The sequence below is a fragment of the Ruditapes philippinarum genome, unplaced genomic scaffold, assembly GCF_026571515.1.
Source record: "Ruditapes philippinarum isolate M1 unplaced genomic scaffold, ASM2657151v2 ctg1017_1_1_1_1, whole genome shotgun sequence".
Taxonomy (NCBI): Eukaryota; Metazoa; Mollusca; class Bivalvia; order Venerida; family Veneridae; genus Ruditapes; species Ruditapes philippinarum.
The window spans coordinates 190,754-207,545 of record NW_026859308.1 but is presented as its reverse complement, the minus strand read 5'-3'; the positions used below and the strand labels follow the sequence as shown (position 1 = coordinate 207,545).

The 16,792-nt window shown below is 33.3% G+C and overlaps 1 protein-coding gene across 4 annotated transcripts in view; it reads left to right on the top strand.

The window, feature by feature from the left end:
- LOC132756018 (serine/arginine repetitive matrix protein 2-like) overlaps nt 1-16,792 on the top strand; it is a 44,451-nt gene that overhangs the window by 21,948 nt on the left and 5,711 nt on the right. For 2 of the 4 annotated variants that reach the window (XM_060746970.1, XM_060746973.1), the window contains 19 exons: nt 145-413; nt 1,120-1,298; nt 1,712-1,805; nt 2,349-2,426; nt 2,926-3,032; nt 3,555-3,672; nt 4,770-4,879; nt 5,243-5,344; nt 5,990-6,278; nt 6,791-6,955; nt 7,540-7,752; nt 8,122-8,348; nt 8,777-8,836; nt 10,957-11,131; nt 11,494-11,706; nt 11,938-12,070; nt 12,236-12,459; nt 13,481-14,893; nt 16,328-16,589. In XM_060746970.1, the coding sequence (XP_060602953.1) occupies nt 145-413; nt 1,120-1,298; nt 1,712-1,805; nt 2,349-2,426; nt 2,926-3,032; nt 3,555-3,672; nt 4,770-4,879; nt 5,243-5,344; nt 5,990-6,278; nt 6,791-6,955; nt 7,540-7,752; nt 8,122-8,348; nt 8,777-8,836; nt 10,957-11,131; nt 11,494-11,706; nt 11,938-12,070; nt 12,236-12,459; nt 13,481-14,893; nt 16,328-16,589 (4,431 nt within the window). The remainder of the gene's footprint in view (nt 1-144; nt 414-1,119; nt 1,299-1,711; nt 1,806-2,348; nt 2,427-2,925; nt 3,033-3,554; nt 3,673-4,769; nt 4,880-5,242; nt 5,345-5,989; nt 6,279-6,790; nt 6,956-7,539; nt 7,753-8,121; nt 8,349-8,776; nt 8,837-10,956; nt 11,132-11,493; nt 11,707-11,937; nt 12,071-12,235; nt 12,460-13,480; nt 14,894-16,327; nt 16,590-16,792) is intronic. The other 2 variants (XM_060746971.1, XM_060746972.1) reach the window with 2 other exon arrangements.

Below are 16,792 nucleotides of genomic sequence, written 5' to 3'. Positions count from 1 at the left end.
GAAGGAAATACAAGTATTTTTCATAGTTTTGAGATGAGTGTAATAGTTTTCAATCTCTGTTACTTCTTCATGACCGCATTAATTTTACAAATTAAATGAAATTTAAATGTTTATAAATATTTAAAAAATTTGTTTCTATTTCAGTCAAGTCACATGATTCAAGTACAGACACAGATCCGGAAGAAGTTAATAATAGGTTGAAGGCGTATGGCCTTGACCCGCCTGGATCCAAAAACAAGCAAAAAATGAAACTGAAAAAGAGGAAAGAGCGAAGTAACTCTAAAACTGGAAAGAGGCTTAAAATTAAAGAAATGAAAACAGAGAAAGAGAACACCAGCTGTGAAATGAACAGAAGAAATAAACTGCTTGTGAAAGATTTCTCATCAAGAACAGCTCAAGTAAAAAGAGAAAAGGTTTGTATGCCTTAATTGTTCTGTAAGTTGAAAGGGGGTATAAACTATGATCTGGTACATTTAGGTGCTCATTGACTGCTGTACAGTAACCTTATTTTGGCTCAAAATTAATCTCTTAGTTAATACTCTGTGAAAATTTCATGAAGGTAAATTATCACTATATTGTTTTAATCCTATAAGGGCATAACTAGTGACATGTTCAGGGCCCATATTCAACACTGAAAGCTGCTTTTTGTGCTTCAGCCATTGATTTTTCTCAATTGAGAAGAGGCCATAGCTTTTTATACTTTGGGAAAAATGATCACTAAAATTGCTAATATAGGGAGAAAAAGAGCTGGTGTAAGTTAAGATATTTTGGGAAAACAGCATAATTTTAAAGAAAATTTGGTTGGGAAGAGGCCTTTTATCGGCCTTTGTTATATAAAGTGAACAAAATAACTGTTAACAGTTGGACTAACCGTCATAAAACGCAAACATGAAACAAGCAGATGCTTCATTGTACTGAATTAATGAAATGAACTTTTTCTCGACTGTCAAACTGTTCATTAAAAGGTTGAGGGATTTCAACATGAAACTCCTAAAATTGAGCAGTCACAAGTATAGATTACGGCTCTTTAATGATAAAATAGGGACTTCCTTAGTGAAGATAGCTTATACAGATCTAAATGAAACCACAAAAACTGTAAATTTCAAAATTTTGTTTCAGTTGAGTAAAAAAATAGAGAAGATGCGAGCTGAGCGGTTAAGTAAGGAAATGAAAGAAGACAAGTTCAGTAGTGACGACCTTAGGGAGGATGAGAAAATCATAAACACAATAAATACCATCCCGGCACCACTAATACAGGATGAAAATGCACAGAACCCATGGGATATGAACACATTTAAGTAAGTTATATATTTGTATGTATTTATAAATGTGCTTAGAAAAATTGTGAAATATTTGAATGTCATGATATGTGTACTTTGTGTTATCACCATTTAAGGAAATCATTGAAAAGTCTTTAAAAAAGTGATGTTAAAAAAGCTATAAATGGCAATAATGAAGGTTAAGAAAAAAACAACTATCATACAGAAATAAAGCAATACTTCTACGCTTGTTTGTAAAAATGGCAGGTAGCTTGTGCCATGTTATTATAGGACAGTGTAAGGTGCTGTGTTGTTTTTTTGTTGTTGTTTTTTCGTTAACATTTTAAATCTGTGTGGAAACTTGCATGAGAAACTTTTTTAAGCATCCTTATCATTATTTTAGATTTGAAGTAAACTTTAAAAAGTTATTCATATAAGATTTTTATTTTCAGTGAATGGGAACAAAGTTACGAAGTTGCTCGTTACAACCAGTATACTACGTACGTTCAGGAATATCTCAACTCAACATGTATTAATGGTCACCATGTAAGTTATTTAATATGTTTTCTTAATGTAACTATTACATGTACAAAATATATATAGCTGCAATAGTTTAAAACGAAAAGATAATAAGTGACAAAATTTTAATGGGCTGTTATTTCCTAGAGCATGAAACATAAATTCATCATAAGTTTCATCCTTCTGGGATATTAATTAATTGTTTTGTGTTTTCTAAAAAGGTCAAACCTGTGTGTGTGGGATTGTAGCTTTAAACCTTTGACATTCTTACATGAAAATTTAATGTTGTTAAATATTCAGTATTGCTTGAAGTGAAATCAATGTAAATTTTTTGATGATTAGTTAATAAATGAAAAAAAATATTGCATTCATGGTAACTGCTTTAGATTTAATATATTTGCATTAATTTTTATGCTAAGATGAAATGCTGAAGAATGTTTGGGGGGGGGGCACATTTTAAGTTGCCTATGTTAACTATTTTGTTATAAATGTAGGTCATGCGACAGAAAGGAGGTACAACCATTTATATTATGTGCTTTACTTATTTCTAAATATGCTTATGTTTTTCAGAATGATATAGCCGACCTTGTGACTGACGGGCTGCGGGTACAGCGCTGTCGGGTCAAGGCCTTGAAAAACAAGAGAAAGGTTAGTTGACTACATAATGCAAAAGTATTTATAGATGGTCATGGCAATAGTTTTAACAAGCTATCTTAGCTTAGAAGTGAAGAATACATGTAAAACATGTTAATCTACTTTTCGTTTATGTAGATTTACTGCCACAATCTAGAATTTGTAAATGTCTGACAAAGGTGAAAGAGTAAACATTATTTGTCGTCAGTTTTGGAGCAATGAAAGATGTAATTTTTAGAAAATGGCTTGTGGAATATTGTTCTTATTTTACAGGGCCTGCACCATCCTGGGATATTCTCCCATTGGCATCCATTTATTTACAAAATCACTGACTGTGACAGTGTCCTTGTGACCTAATACAAAAGCCCTCCAAAAGTTGAATCCATTAATAGATTTGATGATGTTTTAAAAGAATTTCAAAGTTTTTTTAAGAATTTAAAAGTTAAGAAAAAAGAAGTTTCAAAGTTGAAATTGTCTTGGTTTCATTATATTATTAACTACAATATTATTACAGGGATTAGAATCATCTTGCTCCATACCTAATGGTCAGCCTGTAATAGAAGTGATTGGTAAGATTATGACTAGGCAACAGTATGATAAAGACAACTTCGGACAGAGACAGTAAGTTCTTGACATTTAAATACTTGTTATGTAAAATGGTAGATATGAAACATAAGTCAAGATTTGATTGTTTGACATATTCTTTATGAAGTGTTGAGTAAATTTGGTCTTCTGTGTTACCAGTTAAACTGGAAAGTTGCCATAGATGACATTTACAGTGGTGGTGTGATGTTAAAGCAAAACAAGTCTACAATTAAACATATACACTCTAAATATTTGTAAATTTTGTAATAATGTAAATGAAGTGACAACAACAGTCAAATGATGACTTATTAAATAATTAGGCTTAGGGTGCTCCATTAAAAAAAAGAAAAAAAGTATATTCTGCCAGTTGACCTGGCTCATCTTTTGAAGAGAAGAAAGAAAAACATTCCCATTTAATATTAGCACATATTGATTTCATGTAGTGTGCAATATAATTGATAATGCACGTAAAAAGCCATTTAGTTCATATGACATTGACTTTTAAACTAAGTACCGTGCTATTAATATGACAATGATAAATTGTAATTCTATTTACAGATTGAGTCCTTTTGTGTTCTTCTATGGCACTGTGTTTGACCTTGACCTGGTAATAGATGCTAGTGACTATGGTAATGATGCAAGGTTCATTAGAAGGTCATGTCAGCCAAATGCTGCTGTGAGTAATATTTATTGTTGTGTCATCTCTCTTGTTTTGATGAAGTCACTGTAATGGCCTGCCTGTGTCACAAGTTGAAGTATAGAGCTAGGACTCCACCTGCACATCTACATCTATAGTCTGACCAGGCTTTACTGATTGCAGTTCAATATTAGTATTTGGTATTGTAACTGCTGAAATTATATTATTAAAATATAATATTGGGAGAAAAGGGGGAATTTAGGGGAATTTCATTTCTTAAACTTTAATTTAGGGGAAGTGGGGTCAAGGTTGAGCAAAACAGCATTGTCTGTTTGAAGAAGTGTAAAAAAGGAACATTTACTCATATCAGATCATGTTCTAAAGAAAAAAAGCTCATTAAACTGACTGCAGTATTAAATCATGGAGAAAAAAAAAAACGGAAAAAAATAAGGGTCATTAAAATTGGGTGGTATTCTGTATAGTGATTATTGGAATGAATTAGTTGGAGTATTTGTGTTTCAATTGTTTGTGTTTGAACAGTTCTGACTAATTGTTTGTGTTTGAATAATTCTGAATAATTTCAAAGCAAAGTGTTCTGATGTCCTGTTGCCTCTCTTATTGTGAACAGTTATGAGGAAATTATTTACTTTAGAGCTGTTGAAAACTGGCTGTGAAAGAACTAATATAATTCTTGTTTGTTATCTATAGATTTTCTGTAGGTTTTTGTCATATTTGTAAGAGTTGCTTCTCAAGTTTACAAATTGTAGAATCTGTTATTGATAAAGGGATAGATTTGTTGCATGAAACTGTGAATTTACCCATTGATTGTGACCATAAGAACATCTGCTTTATGTTACTACCATTATGTGCATTGCCATTTAGTTAATCATTGTTTTGACGGCTCTGAAACAAAGCCAAGCATTGATTGACAGGCATATCAAAAGAATGTTGTAAATTACTAAATCTAAAAAAAAGAAGAAAATCACTGTAAACAACTTAATTGAACTTTTTTAGAGTATCTTTTTCCTAAACAGTTTGTTTGTATTATTGGGAATATGACCGATAAGGAAAAATAGCTAGATTTGTTGCATTGATGTACATGTATATTACATGAAACAAATGTAAATATGTTACAGGTTCACCATGTAGTAGCAGGAGGTCAAGCCCATTTTATTGCTGTAGCATCAAAGGAGATAACTGAGGGGTGTGAAATCACTATACCATTTGATTATGATTATAAAAAATGGTATGCTATTATGTTCTTATTTCTCCATACATAATTAACATTATCCTTGTTGTATATTCTTGACTTCACATTACAACATGCAACAAAGTTTGAATGGAAAACAACCTTTTTTGAGCAAATGATGAGAAGTTTCTAATAAATTAACAAACAAAAAAATACAATTTTGAACAAATGATTAGGGAAAACGTTGCCATTCAATCAAATTGAACTGAACACAATTTAATTCCAACATTTATCTTTTATTTTGAATCATGAAATTGGGATTTTTTGTCCAATTAAAAAGGTGTATGTGTATTAGAATATTGGGAGATAAAAAAAGGACAAAACTTGTTAAAATTGTTCACTTTAATGTTCTCTTTTAAGGAATTACTGCGTAGAATGTGCATGTTTACGTAACAACTGTCCGGTCTCGAGGTTTCAGAAGAGAAGACTCCGATTCCAGAAGTTACAACAACAAAATGGGAGGTAAGATCTCTATTTCTGAATAAAAAAACAGATGTGCTGACAGACTGTGCTCTCCACTTTCTGTTTTGTTATCAACACTCGAGCTATAAAGTTCATTGCAATATAATTTGGCATGAAGAGTTTGATATGTGTCTTGAAATCTAAATGTGTTTAATTATTTTCAGAATAATATAATGATTTAAAATGATGTTTGAATTTAATTAAGGATACATTTTATAGAATGATGAAATGTTAGAATTGTATTTGATGCTTAAAGCAGATTTATTGTTACAGATTATGACTGTAGTCATATTGTTGAAAGACATAAAGCTGTTAACAATGATTATATATGAGGCGTGTCATGACAAAACCAACATAACTTGCGTTTGCGACCAGCATGGATCCAGACCAGCCTGCGCAGTCTGATCAGGATCCATGCTGTTCGCTATCAGTTTCTTTACTTGTTATAGGGTCTGTAAGCGAACAGCATGGATCCTGATCAGACTGGGATGCACAGGCTGGTCTGGATCCATGCTGGTCGCAAACCAACTATGTTGGTTTTGTCATGACACGGCTCATATATAGATGGTTAAATGTTTGCATGATGATACAAGACTAGTATAGGATGTAAGACACAATACATAATCACCATTTTCTTCGTTTTAGCTCACCTAGCAAGAAATTCCACAAGCATGATAAGATACCAAAGTTAACTATCAAGACGCCAGTGAAATCTCCTACAAAGTCCCCTGTAAAAACTCCAGTACAGACTCCGGAGAAGGTAGAAGTGAGCTCGCCCACACCAACGCCTACCCCTGAGACCATTCATGTAAGCCCCCAGATGCCAAGCCCCACAAAGATGGTACGGCGATCGCAGGTGTCCCGACAGAACTCTAGCAATGCAAGTACGCAAGCTTCTAGTGGAAGGGTACGATCACTGAGAGTTCCCTCACAGGTGTGTGTTTTTGAAGAATTCTTAGAATTTGATTATTTATTCTAGATTGAACCTCTGTTAAAGACAGAAATTGTCATTTATACCTTACCTTTAATAAAAACAATAACATAAATTTACAGTTGTGGTATGAAAAAGTTATGTATTATTGCAAAAAAAAAAATATTACAAAGAAAATTAAGTAAGTAATATTAATGAGTAGTGTTCTTTTGTATTTAACATAATGCTGAATGAAAATTTCTGTTAATTCTTAGTATATATAGATATAAAAAAATATTTAGTATTTAATATCTTGCTTAAAGGATAAAAAATTTAGTATTTAATATATTCTTACTTAATTGTGAAATAACAAAAACAAACTTTACAGATTGTCTGTATTAGAAATAGCTACAGGTCAGTATAAAGTAATTGATAGAAAATTGTATTTTGAATATCTTTATTTTCTTCTATAAATTGTCATACCTTGGTAATACAGTGTGTTTATATTATATTTTCCATTGATTGTAATTCTGCAGAATTCGGATGACAACAGTGTTAATGAGTCTCTCACTGTACCAGAACCATCGTCCATGCGTTTTTCTGAGACTGATCATCTAACATCACCAGAAGCTGTCAGTGACTCAAATAAGGACAGTGTCAACAACTCGGATACACCGAAACCAGAAGAAAAAAGAAAGCTTGTAAGTGGAGTTTTGGGGTTTTGATTTATAAATTAAAGTCTATGTCAATGGTACTTAATATGTACAGGTTGAAAGCTATGAAATGTTATTAAGTTTATATTACTATTATAGAATGTTTCCTGAATCACAATGAAAAAATTGTCTTACACATAAAATAACAATATATTTGGTATATTTGATATACTTAAAGTATACCTTTCAAATCAGATAAAATATAAAATTGTCATTGTTCAGACATTAAGTAACTCTTGTGTAATAATAGCAATAGGTGCATTGTTTAAATTAAAACTTTCAAAACATTTAATTCAATGCTATGGCATTCAAATCTTAGCCTGCTGGCAACATTAAATAAAAACCCACGTGACCAACCATTGCAGACCAAGATCAGCCAGCACATTCATCAGTACATGTTTGAAATTTTCACTATAAATGTTGAATGGTTTTGTTCATATTGAAAAATGAACATTTTCCCTATATTGAAAGATGAACATTTTCTTTTCAACTGATGAATGGTTTAGTCCATATTGAAAGATGGACAAGTCCATTTGAGAATGGTCAGGGTCAATAGTTTCATTGTTTTGTAGACTCGGGAAGAGCGAAAGATGGAGGCAATTATGAAAGCTTTTGAGAAAATGGAGAAAAGAAATGCAAGGAAGGCAAGTCAGGATCATTGTAAAGTGAAGACACCTCAAGATCCGGTAAAGGTAAAAGATCCCGAGCAGCCATTCAAGGAGAAAGAGAAAGAAGAACAAGGACCAAAAATGAACCCAAAGAAGAAAGAGAAAGTGGTAAAAAAAGTAATGACATTGTTACTGTTTAACATGTATGTGGTAGTGTAGTGATATTGGCGATCCTACATGAGAATCATTTCATCAACAGATTTGGGAGAATGAGTTTCACTGATATGGCAAATGTTTTACATGTCAGTTTGGTTGAATACAATTTTATATTGTCTGTTTTTTAGTGCAGATTGGCAGTTAAGATATAAAGGTTGTAAGGTTGAGTGATGGCATCATCATTGAGTTATAATTTCATTTAATAAAACTATTGATCCAGACAGGGAATTATATCCCTTTATGTGTTCTGAGTATGTCTAAGGGCTACTTTGAAAGTTATTTTTACCTTAGTACAGTGTCTCTATTGTTTCATTACTTGTCTGGTTATAGGTGGAGCCACAAGTTGTTGTGAAGGAAGAACCAAAGGCCTGCAGTGAACTGGAAGTGAGTGTTGCCACTCCAGAGAAGGTAACTGTGCCCCAGTGTAAGGTTGAGGCAAGTCATGAGAACATGGAAGTAGATGTGGATACTGGTGTAAAACAGGAACCTGAGGAAGTTAAAGAAGAAGAGAGGACAAGGCCAAATCTCCGAGAGAGACCCCCACCACCACCTAAAACGTAAGTTATTTGAACATACTGTTTTGATGGTCAAATTGCATACAATTAGTTATATTTACCCATTTTGGGAATAGGTTTGAGTCTGTGCATTTGGGAATTGTATGGTTCTGAAATTAAGTGATTTAGGAAAAATTAAGTTGTAACAGCCATAAAATGAATTTTGTTACCCATGGGGAAATAAGGAGATAACTATTGATTTGGAATGGGTTAATTTACTGGACCTTGGTTGAAGGACAAAAGTTACCCTCATGCATGATTTTGTTTTGTGCAGATTTCATGTTAAATGTTGTTTATATTATTTAGAGAAAACAGAATTGGATGATGTGATATTATAATTATTGTAATATATCGGTCTGTAATACTATACATAAATTTTGTTGCTATATTATTATTGTATAATAATTATGTCTTTGTTCTGTTTATTACAGGAAGAAGGCAAAGAAAACAGGTGGCAGAAGGTGGGTTATGTCTTATTCTACTAAGAAAAGGTAATAAAAGCTGTCCCTATATACATTCAGTCCTATCTGTTGTTCATTTCACTATTGTACATTCTTGCATGGTTTTTAGCTCGACTATACGAAGTATATGGAGAGCTGTCCTACTCGCCCCGGCGTCCGCGTCCAGATTTTAGATTAAAGTTTTGGTGCAGTAAAATATTTTTCACTATAACTTTGTCATTTCTTAAGGTATCAACTTCAAACTTCAAATATATGTTCCTTATCATCAACCACATCTTATGTGACAAGGTTCATAACTCTAGCACCAATATTTTCAGATTTATCTCCCCTTGAACTTAGAATTTTCCTCAAAAAATACTATTTCTTACTGTTTCTTCTTTATTTCTTAAGGGATCAACCTAATACTTCAAATATATTTACGTTATCATCATCCCCATCTTATGTGACAAGGTTCATAACTCTAGCACCAATATTTTCAGATTTATCTCCCTTTGAACTTAGAATTTTCCATAAAAAATATTATTTTTTACTGTTACTTATTTATTTCTAAAGGGATCAACTTCATACTTCAAATATATTTACGTTATCATCATCCACATCTTATGTGACAAGGTTCATAACTCTAGCACCAATATTTTCAGATTGATCTCCCCTTGAACTTAGAATTTTCCTCAAAAAATACTATATTTTACTGTTACTTATTTATTTCTAAAGGGATCAACTTCATACTTCAAATATATTTACGTTATCATCATCCACATCTTATGTGACAAGGTTCATAACTCTAGCACCAGTATTGCAAGAATTATCTCCCCATAAACTTAGTTTTTTTTTACTAGAAAAATGTTATTTTTTATTATAACTTTTTTATTTTTAAAGGTATCTACCTCTAACTTCAAATAATTATTCCTTATCATCAATTACATTTTATGTGACAATGTTCATAACTCTTGAAGCAATATTTACAGATTTATCTCTCTTTGAACTTAGGATTTTCTTTAAGAAATATTATAACTTCTTTACTTTTTAAGGTATCTACTTCAAACTTCAAATATATATTTCTTATCATTACACAAATGTTGTGTGGCAAGGTCCATAACTCTAGCATGACTATTTCTAGAATTATTCCCCTTGATCTTGGAATTTATGTTAACAAATGTTATTTTTTTACTATAACTTAATACATAATTATACATAATTGATTTTTCTTTCATAGTGTTTTGTCCTCCTTACTGCGTCCAGTATTTTATTAGTCGAGCTTCGCTGTCTCCTGTGACAGCTCTTGTTGATCTTGGTGCAGTTCATTCTGGAAATAATAAAACATGCTGAAATGCAGCATACTTTATTCTTTTGGTTTCTTGCATTTACTATAATTTTTTTATGGTGACGTAAATTAGACGCACACTGTATATGTCTCATGTTCTTGAACATGGTTAGGTGTATTTTCAATGTGATAAAGAAAAATGTGTAGGATTTTGCACACTAGGTGGTGTGAAGATGCACAAGGTGGTGTGAAGATGAATAAAAAATATTTATTGGCCATTTAACTTGTGTATTATTTTCAAACAAAATTATACACATAAATGTATGGTTGTCATAGCTTATGGAAAAAACATATGTATAGGAAATTGAGAAAATTTTCATTAACAAACTGATAATAGGAATGCAGGTGTTACCAAGCTTTAATAATCATATGCTAATTAAGTATACAAAATAATTTCCTTTGCTTTATTGTTAGGAATAATTTCAAGTAATATTTCAAAAACATTGGTGTTGAATTTCTCTTTTTCTTTGTGTATTTGAATAATTGGATTTCTTGTGGTTTCAGTCTACATCAGTGTTCACTGATTGTATTAAATCTGTGTTTGTGTTTGAGGATACATGTAGAGTTTATTTCTCTTTGCTTTTTTCAAGTGTTATTTCTCTTCGAATGTGAATGGGAATTACAAATTATAAAGGAATTAATGTTGAACATATATATTTTTTGTAATAAAAATTTTTTTCAGGGTAGTTTCATTTGTAGAAAATGCATCACTTTAGAAAATGCTCATTCTTGCATAATTAGATACTATACTGCACTATTGACTGTACAATTTCAGCTCTATGATGGCTAGCAAATTACTATTTCATGCTTCTGATCTCATTTATAGGAGAGTTAGAAACACGAGTGGAGCAGGAAGTTTGAGTACAGAAACACCATCAGAGTCCAATGAGGAGAACAGTAACAGCGCTCCACCTCAAGCTGCTAGCTGTCCTGTCACACCAGCGGTACAGTTAGAGTCCACTACAGCACCTCCATCTTTCCTCTTACGTAAAACAAAAAGAGTGAGTTCCACTGCTAATGAATTAGTTATCTTAGTTTTTGTTTGTTGCTTTTTTAAAGTCTTTTTCTATAGTCTTAACAACATTTTTATCTTTGCAAAAAAAGTGACATGGGCACCTTGTCTCTGTTTACCTTAAGATATTGCACAAATGTTTAAGATTGAGTTTCATGAATATTTTTTACTTGATGAATTTAAATGATTTCATGATATTGATATGGTTAAAAACTACAAGCTTTTTCTTTGATTTCTAGAAAACTATGCATTCAGCTATTTTAAATATGAGTTAGTGACCCGTACTATGTTTGCTTTAGTCTTCCTTTGTTCTGCATATCGATCATTATCAAATTAAAATATTTATTTCAGCATTTAATGAATGAATGGTTAACTGAGAAGAGTTTTGAGACAACCAAATCTGAACCTTTAGAGGTGGCTGTAGAAGAGGACAATATGTTTGTTACATGTCTGCCAAGTCCACGCAATTCCATGGACAGGTTTAGACGAAACAGTGCTTCTGCTGGAGTGAGGGAAAGATCATCTTCTCTTCTTGTGGAGACAAGTGCTGGATCTGCTAAGAAGGTAATGAAAGTTTTATTTTATAGATTGTACACTTGGGTTCAGAGAAAAGTAAACAGAATTATTGTGAGAAGTTAAGTCTGATACTGAATGAGATGTACAGACAAGCATGTAAGGCCACTATTGGACTTGCTATATTGCACACTTATACATTTGTGAAAATATATTTGAAATCTGAGAATAAGTTTTCAGTTCCTTTTAGGTTAAATTGAAATAATGAAATTATTCTTTCAGCGTTGGTTGAGACAAGCAATGGGAGAAGGGTCAAACGAAAGTAGTGGTATGTCATCCCCGGTCCCAGCATCTGGGGGCATGAGCCCAAATCCGCAAGCGACAATGCCAAGTCCGGGAGGTTCTCCACCTATTGGTAAGTAAAAATTACATTTTAAACTCTAGTAGTGCCATATTTACATTTACTTTAATATTTTAATCTAAATTTTGTCCATATTTATATCAATTTTGATGAGTTTGTTTGAGTATGTTTTGTATACTTTGTGAAGTCATTATAATACATATTTTGATATTATTCCAGATTTTGTAACTCCTTTAAAGAAGCGACGTCTGGCTAGAGAATCATTGTCGCGGGAATCAAACGATTCCCCTGCCCAAACTCCAACACCAGTTACACAAGCAGCTACCAGTTATTTTGCAAGTTTAAGCGAAACATTTGAGAACTTTAAGAATAAAAATGGTTTCAACTCCTTGTTTTCTCCACTGAAATCCTCTGACATTGACACAGAGGTCAAATCTGTGCAGGTAAATAAACAGCTGTGAATTTGATATTATGAAAAATATATTTTAGTACAAAATGAGTTGGATGTTTAACAAATTAGAATGAAAATCTTGTTTTTCTAATGTAATGTTATTGAGATGTGTTTTATCCTTATCACTTAATGATACCTCTATACATGATTTAAGTATTCAAGTTTTGTTGGGAATATATTGTGAATGATATTTTTTTTGTTGTGCTTGCATATGTTGTGAGTACAAGATCTACCTTCATCCTTGTATATTCTGTATAAACAAGGGTTTTCTTTTTCTCTTGTGTCCTGCTTATGGTTCATAGAACTTTTATGTTAATTTATACAACATGCTTTTAGTAGTAATTCATGATTTCATCATTATGAATTTATATTCTGTAGAAATTTTAATCTACGAGGGTTGATCAATAAATTCGTGGACACACTCCATAAATTGTTTTTTGGGGGAAGGAAAGTTAATATAATTATATTTGACATTTATTCAATTATTTATCAATTTGATGTGTAAGTTTCAGATAAATAATCCATATATTTTATCCGAAATGACAGTTTTCAGAAATACATGTAAAGCTGATCGCCGCAGCTCATTCGCAACTTACGTTACGTCGTGACGTCTGCGTAACATCTTCTCACCAACTTCTACACATCATTCATGCCTGTGTACCCACCGACTGAAAATGTTCTTATGCAATGAAGTATCAAATGAAGGCAACACAGAATAAAGCCAAAATAAGAACAAGTTTTAAGTGTTTCAAAATGGCAAATATAACTTTTTTTTTGAGCTGCGGCGGTTGTACGGTATAGGGTTGCTATGGCGATACATATAATGAACAAAATGAGATTTGTTTTTAAAAAATCACAATATATATAAATAGTATTACATTCTTCTCTTAAATAGCAAAAAATCTTTATAATATCTTGATCAATTATTAAATTATTAATAGTGTCCATGAATATATTGATCAACCCTCGTACATGTTAACATGATAATAAATGCCTAAAAATCATTTTTACAGAAATGTGAAGTAAGTGCGATGCCTGGATGTAGTCAGGTGGAGGTTTCTAGTGGTGAAGATGTGCATAATGAAGTAGCAGGACCTTCTCACTGTAGTAATGACAATATGGAGGTAATTCCGGACAATTCAGCAGATAAAAACATTGTAGAAAGTGAAATAGTTGACGGTAAGGAGAACGTGAGTTCTTGTGCAGAAATGGACTGCTCTGTTCAGTGTGACACGGGTACGGACGTCTGTCATGGTAATTCTGTGATGGATAATCAGATCTCAAATGTGACATCGGAAGTGGAAGAGTCTCGAACAGTTGATAGTGAACAAATGAATGTCTGTGATCGCAGAGATAAAAGTGCTAATTCTGAACCTGACAGTAGTGACAGCGTGTGCCAAGGTTCAGAATCTGTTCAGGAGGATGTTGAGTGTGACAGTGGTACTAGTGGATCTCAAACTGTTGCTGTAGAAACAGGTAGTGAAGTAGATAGTACCGAAACAAATGTTCGACTCAGTGAAGTGGAAAGTATGTCTGAGAACACCACTCAGTGTGATAGTTGTAATAGTGAACGAACAAACTCGACAGTGTTAGACACAAGTACTGTACCAGGACCATCTAGTGTTTCAGATAGTAAAGTGTGTGCATCATTGGATAGAAGTAATTTACTTGGACAGTCTAATGTCTCGAGTAATTTACCTGGACCATCTAGTGTAACAAGTGTTTCAGATAATAAAGCATGTGCATCTTCATCTTTATCCTTGTCATCACCACCATTAGTACTTAATAATGTAATAGACAGTAGTAGTTTTACAAATAGAACTATATTGGATAGATTGACACAAGTTGATTCTAGCACAGATCAACCTAGAATTAGGAGGAATAGTGTTTCTGGATCACTTTTATTAGAATCTGCTGTTACATCAAATTCATCAAATATTTTGTCAACAGATCACAACATTCTCCACCCAACGGTACACAACACACATGAATCTTTAGAAAATGAAGTTTCCAATAGCTTCGCCATTGACAATGTTGGATCTAACGCAAACAGAAATCTTGTAGGAAGTGTTAATTTTACAGACCCATTTTCAGTTACATCCAATAGTTCTTCTGACATTGCACCAATGCCAAATCGCCATCTAAAATTCTTGAGCGATAGCAGTTACAGTGCTGATATGACTGTGGATTCTACAACACAGTTTGTATCAAATGTTGGAACAAGTAACTTATTAAATTCATCAGTTTTGCCAGGAATGGTGGGGTACGATTCAGATTCTATGGATGTAACATCGGCTTCAGAGACCGGAATCGGTGCTGGGTATGACGAGTCAAGACGAGGTAGTGAGGATTCTCTCACTGGGTTTCTTGAGCCCATGTCAAGTACGAGTAACGATTCTTCACAATTGCCTAAAGAGAAGAAAAAGGTAATCTATGATTATGTGGTAATATCTTTAACAAATTAATAGAAATGTCCATCTGTTATTGATAAGAAGCATATTTTCTTTCAAATTTGAATACTAGAGCAAAATCAATTTGCTAAATCTTTGTGAAAAAAAAACTTCTCTATCAAAATGTAAATTGAAATGTATGATTGTGCCATGGAATAAAACTAGTAAGTTTTATAGAGAAGGATAAATGTAATACATGACTTTAGACAGATTGGCCCTTATTTTCCTGCTTTGACATGCTGTTTACATGCATCTTCCTGTACCTTTGAAAAAAAAAGCCTTGCAAATCATTTTAATCTGTTCCAGTGTTGATTAGCAATAATAATACTAATAGACTTAAACCATTAGCCAAGTTGAGCAAGCCTTCATACTTGCCCAGTTTAAAAAGTTATTATACCCCCGCACAATAAAGTTGTAAGGGGGGTATACTGGAATCAGCTTGTCCGTCCGGCCGTCCGTCTGGCCGTCTGTCCGGCTGTCCGTCGGTTTTTTCTTGTCCGCCCAATAACTTAAGATTCCTTTGACCCTTAGTCTTCATATTTGGCATGGAGGTTAGTCATAATTAGTAGATGACCCCTATTGATTGTGAGGTCACCAGGTCAAAGGTCAAGGTCACAGGGGCCTTGACTTCAAAAAGCTTGTCCGCCCAATAACTTAAGATTCCTTTGACCCTTAGTCTTCATATTTGGCATGGAGGTTAGTCATGATTAGTAGATGCCCCCTATTGATTTTGAGGTCACTAGGTCAAAGGTCAAGGTCACAGGGGCCTTGACTTCAAAAAGCTTGTCCGCCCAATAACTTAAGATTCCTTTGACCTACAGTCGTCATATTTGGCATGGAGGTTAGTCATGATTAGTAGATGACCCCTATTGATTTTGAGGTCACTGGATCAAAGGTCAAGGTCATAGGGACTTTGACTTCAAAAAGTTTGTCCATCCATTAACTTAAGATTCCTTTGACCCACAGTCTTCATATTTGGTATGGATGTTGATCATGACTATAAGGTGACCCCTATTGATTTTGAGGTCACTGGGTCAAAGGTCAAGGTCACAGGGACCTTGACAAAAAAAAGCTTTTCTTCTCAATTGCTAAAGAATGTCCTGTCCGCAATGTATTGATTTTGACATTTTCACATTTGAAGCATGTAGAATACATAACTTAGCAATGCACTGGCTTAGTAACCTCAGATTTGGCAGGGAGGTTGTCCTTGAGCTCTAAATGGCCACTGTTGATTCTGACAAAGTGGTATGCGGGGGTATTCACGCCATGATAGTGGCAGTTCTAGTTCTATTGGGTGCTCAATTTTAATCTGATCTCTGAAACTATTTTTAAGCTGGACGTAAATATTTAATCTTACATGTAATTGTGTTTATAAACATTGTTTATGTGATTATGTCATTTTGCTTACAGGTTAGCTTACAGGAATATTTGAAGAGAAAGAAGGAAAAAACCTGTACATCTGGCACTCCTGTGTCACCGTCAATGTCTTCGTCAAATTCAGCACCAGTTGCTGGACCTAGTAAAGTGTCGACAGTGTCCAGTACAACAACAACATCGCCACTGAAACTTGCTAATCCTATTACTTTGAAAAAACTTGACGAGAAACTCCCCCCACTTCCTTCACTTCCATCATTACCCATGTTTGAGAAAACTGAACGAAAGGAGTTTAAAAGTAAGTGATTATCCAAGATAAATTTCATGTTTTTATGCTAAATATTTATTTTTTTATTAAGATAAGAGATTCCTGACATTTCTAATACTAACTCTGTTTGGGTATTAAACATCAGTGAACAGAGAGCAATTTCTAAATTTTCCTTTGAACTCGTGGAGAGTTGTCCCCCACCTCTCGTATCCTTGCTCGTTGAAAGATGTGCT